The 4471-nt window shown below is 38.8% G+C and overlaps 1 protein-coding gene across 2 annotated transcripts; it reads right to left on the bottom strand.

Annotated features, from left to right (window-relative positions):
- Positions 1-276: 276 nt before the first annotated feature.
- bada (BCL2 associated agonist of cell death a) lies at positions 277-2486 on the bottom strand. 2 transcript variants are annotated; one of them, XM_005161364.6, is made up of 4 exons: positions 2082-2486; positions 1804-1940; positions 1489-1703; positions 277-1408 (listed from the first exon to the last, which is right to left on the bottom strand). In XM_005161364.6, exons 2-4 carry the CDS (start codon positions 1934-1936, stop codon positions 1319-1321), a joined length of 438 nt encoding a protein of 145 aa, XP_005161421.2. In that variant the 5' UTR covers positions 1937-1940; positions 2082-2486; the 3' UTR covers positions 277-1318. The 2 variants fall into 2 exon arrangements, with proteins under 2 accessions (XP_005161421.2, XP_005161422.2); XM_005161365.6 differs by having other exon boundaries at positions 277-1405.
- Positions 2487-4471: the final 1985 nt, after the last annotated feature.

Below are 4471 nucleotides of genomic sequence, written 5' to 3'. Positions count from 1 at the left end.
TGAAACTTGTCGTACAAGCTTGCATTTCCAGTCTGATGGATTTGGTGCGTATAAATGGAAGTCTATGCTTTTGATCAGGGTTGGAGCTAAACTGCAGTAGATCTCCAGGAACAGGATCGGGCACCCGTTGTCTAGCCTAAATGTCTGGAACTACATACTATTGACATTACAGTTTATAATTTCATTGAATGATTAATGGAATTTTTAATTCATTCTTATGGCTTGATTGATTGAGGTTGTAACCCGTTCAAATATTGACCCAATAATAACACCGCCTTCAGCCATAAAATTTTTATTTTGACAACAAAATTATAGAAAAAAGATAAAAACTTGATTGTTTTAAAAAGTATTTAAACAATTCATCCATTACTCAATCTATGTCAACAAGTATAAATATGTACAAAGAGTGTAAAAAAGCAACGGAGCACATAAAGCATCTGCAAGGCTGCATGTACAGAAACGGCACTTGTGTTGTCCATCTGCACATATTTGTATTCCCACAAGTTTGGCAGAATTTAATGTTGTTTTACATACAAGACCAGCAGATGGGCTATAAAAGAGAAAGAAAATCCAATAGCGACAACAGACAACTTTACAATTTAAAAAAATATGTACAAGAAAGGCAGTGATGAATTACAAAAGCTATGAAAGTATCAATTAAAACGTTCAGTTTTCTGGATGGCATATCCAGCGTAAAAGACAGCAGAACAACTGATTTCATTCACTCTTACTAGTAATTCACCACAACAGTTTGGCATAAACAAACAAACCTGAGATGTAGAATGAACTGAAATTACCCGTATTATTGTTACCGTCACTAACCTGTACTTCATTACCAACTTACTTACTTTACCCAAATTCACAGTCCTTGAAATATATTTACAATTTGCAAACAACCGCTCCAGCCTTTTAGCACAACAAAAACGCACATCTATATATCCATCTATAAAATACATCATATAACACATTTCTTTGCCAAATATTAACTTAATAAATATCAATAAATAATTTTTAATAGAGAATTCATTTTTTAAAATCTGTATTTTAAAAGATTGTCCAATGAATTGTAACTTTTTAGGAGAGATTGTCCATTTTAAGATTGTTAAATTGAAATAACACTGAATTCTTTTAATTAAACGTACGTTATTGCAGTGGTAAATTACGATACGACACTTTTACCACTCTCTCAGATTGTTTTTTTTTGCAATAGCTTGAGCACATTGATTACAAAAAGGCCATGATGGTGATCAGACCAGCCTTCATCTGAGAGCAGCTTCTCTCTACTAACTGTTATCCTGGTGCTTAAAGCAGGACTTCTTCATTCTCTGCCCTCTTCTTCTTTGGGACTCCAGAGGAACGAAAACCATCCTCGGTAGGTCTGTTTCTGGCTGTTCGCTCTCTTGACCTCCTAGAAAAAATAAAGCAACTTAATATTTGATATTAATACCACTAGTGAGCAATGAAATTCATTCTGCGTGTCTTACTCACCCCTTTATCGAGCCATGTGTCGAATTCATCGCTCATTCTCCTCAACTGACGGCCATACTTTTTTGCTTTCCACAGTGCAGCAGGTGCTGATTGAGAACGACCCCTGAATGGAAGTCCATCTCCGTTCTCCTCCATCGATGCTCCATCCTGGGTCTCTGTGTCCTGCCAGCGGCTGACTGTATACACTTGAGATTCCGAATAGAGCCGCACACGCCCTGCAAAAGCATGTGACAGCAAATATTTCTAGGTCAATCTATGATACATCACCCAACACTGACCTATTTATTAGTAAGTGTAGTGTTTTTAAGTTCTCACCTTGAGGAGAAATGTTGGCCGATGTTCGATCCTGATGTTGTCCATGGTTCTTGATTGTCCCTTTCAGATGTGATCTCTCTTTTTCATCCAAGGTGCTGGAATCATCTTGATGGTCATGTGAGGTGTTCTCCATTGTGCTGGTATTAAGAGAGTAGTTAGAGAATATTGACATTGGGATTCAAATAATCAATAACCAGATACTTTTTGTATCACATGGTCAAAATGTAGTCAATTAAAAACAAATTACACTACTTAACGATGTTTTCCCCAATACATACCTGTGGATCGAGACGAATTCCAGGACAATAGGTGTGTATGTTCGTCTCCTAGACTCTTATTTGTAGTGGCAACTAGATGTTATTCCGTCTTAACTTCTGTACGATTACGAGTTGCTTCTCCAGTTCTCAACGTATATTGATTGCCTCATGGCATGTGACACACCCAAACATCAACAATAGCTGTAATTGCCACTTCATATAACTTTCATATATCTAAGGTTGAGTCACGCGAGTCATCAGAAAACGGCCAGAAATAATGGAAAAATGATCCCGTTTTTCGTGACATTTAGTCGGAGTGATTGTCGTCTCGCCGCAAGCAGTAGCGTGCCAAATTTCCAGTCCGGTTGTTGTTATCACTACGGTGCGTATGATCTCATTTCGGCTCGGATATTGTTGTTGTCCGTCGCCGTTTACAGTAGTGGCCGGCTCTTAGCCAATCAGACGGCGTTCGGCTTCTTCCATCAGCCAATCGGAGCCCGCTGCTAGGGTGTTTTGGGCGCTTGGTGATGTAACGTCACTGTTGCGATAGGGCTTCGCGAGCCTTGGCTGTCCCGTGACTTGTTTACCTCATCCGGGCTCCAGTCTCGCGGAAGCATGTGAAGATACACGGCGCGCGCTTTCGGGACACCACAAATGTGCAAAATAAACACTTCATTGGATTTCAAAATAGCGTCATTTATTTAAGTGTTGCACTCAGCGTGATAAATCAATCTTATCTTGTACTTTTTCTCCTCATCTGGTCAGCTGTGATTTAGTGTTTTTGAAATATCTTTTTTTGTCTTAAATTATCAGCTCTCTAACGAACCAATTTGATGCCAACACTGATAGTTGATAGGTTTGCTTAGGTAACCTGGGCACATTAGGCGCAACTTCACCGATTGAACTGTAGATGGCAGGAGAGGTCTGTGTGGATGGGTATATTATGACTCATGCCTGCAGAATATATAGGTTAATAGGACCTGTTAGTGTATAATGTTAGATTCTTTCTTTTTACAGTGTCAAGTGTCTGTACATCTGTACATTTGCTGCTGTACTTTTCTTTTTGTATCTTTTAACAAAGACAACAAAATTAAGAGATAGATTGATGTTTTATGTTATTCCTTATAACAGATGTTCAGATGTTGTTATTACACATGAATGAGCAATTCTTAATCTTAGAGTAGGCCTATGGGTCTTTTAAAACATAAATGCATAGATCTAAATAAGCATTTTGTTGTTTTGTGTGGATAGGGAAAATTGGGAATTCACTTTTCCAAGGTGAATTTACTGTAGAATATTTATAGGAAGAACATAGTTAGAATATGTCTTTATGTTTTGTATAAATTATATTCGGAGTATTTTAATATGTTATATATAGTTTTATAAATTATAAGCGCACACTCACTGGCCACTTTATTAGGTACACATTACTAATACTGGGTTAGACCCCATTTTGTCTGCAGAACTGACTTAATCCTTCGTAGCATAGAAGGTATGAAAAATTCTCCTCAGAGATTTTGGTCCATAATGACATGACAGCATCACGCAGTTGCTGCAGATTTGTTGGCTGCACATTCATTATGTGAATCTCCCTTTCTACCACATCTCAAAGGTGCTCTTTTGGAGATCTGTTGACTGGGGAGACCATTTGAGTGAACTTGTTTTCATGTTCAACAAACCAGTCTGAGATGATTCGTGCTTTATAACATGGTGCGTAATCCTGCTGGAAATAGCCATCAGAAGATGGTTACACTGGTCACAAAGGGATGGACATGGTTCAGGAAGCTCAGGGATGTAGACATGATGCTCATTTGGTACTAATGGACCCAAAGTGTGCCAAGCAAATATGTCTCATCACACCATCAACCTAAACTGTTGATACAATGCAGGATGGATTCATGCATTTTTGTTGTTAAAACCAAAATCTGACCCTACAATCCAAATGTTGCAGCAGAAATTGAGACTCATCAGACCAGGCAATATTTTTTCCAATCCTTTATAGTCTCCTTGGTGAGCCTGTGTGAATTGTAGCCTCAGTTTCCTCTTCTGACAGGAGTGGCACCTGTTGTGGTTTTCTGCTGCTGTAGCCCATCCGCCTTAAGGTTTAATGTTGTCTGTTCAGAGATGCTCTTCTGCATACTGATTGTAACGAGTGGTTATTTGAGTTACTGTTGCCTTCTATCAGCTCGAACCAGTCTGGCTATTCTCTGACCTCTGGCATCATCAAGGCATTTGCGCCCTCAGAACTGCCACTCACTGGATATTTTGTCTTTTTGACCATTCACTCTAAACCCTAGAGATGGTCATGCATTAAAATCCCTGTAGATCCACAGTTTCTGAAATACTCAGACCAGCCCGTCTGGCACCAACAACCATGCTGCGGACAAAGTAACTTAAATTACCTTTCTTCC

Source organism: Danio rerio, chromosome 21 (assembly GCF_049306965.1).
Source record: "Danio rerio strain Tuebingen ecotype United States chromosome 21, GRCz12tu, whole genome shotgun sequence".
Taxonomy (NCBI): Eukaryota; Metazoa; Chordata; class Actinopteri; order Cypriniformes; family Danionidae; genus Danio; species Danio rerio.
Note: the sequence above shows the minus strand (reverse complement) of the source record. Positions and strands in the feature narration are given on the sequence as shown.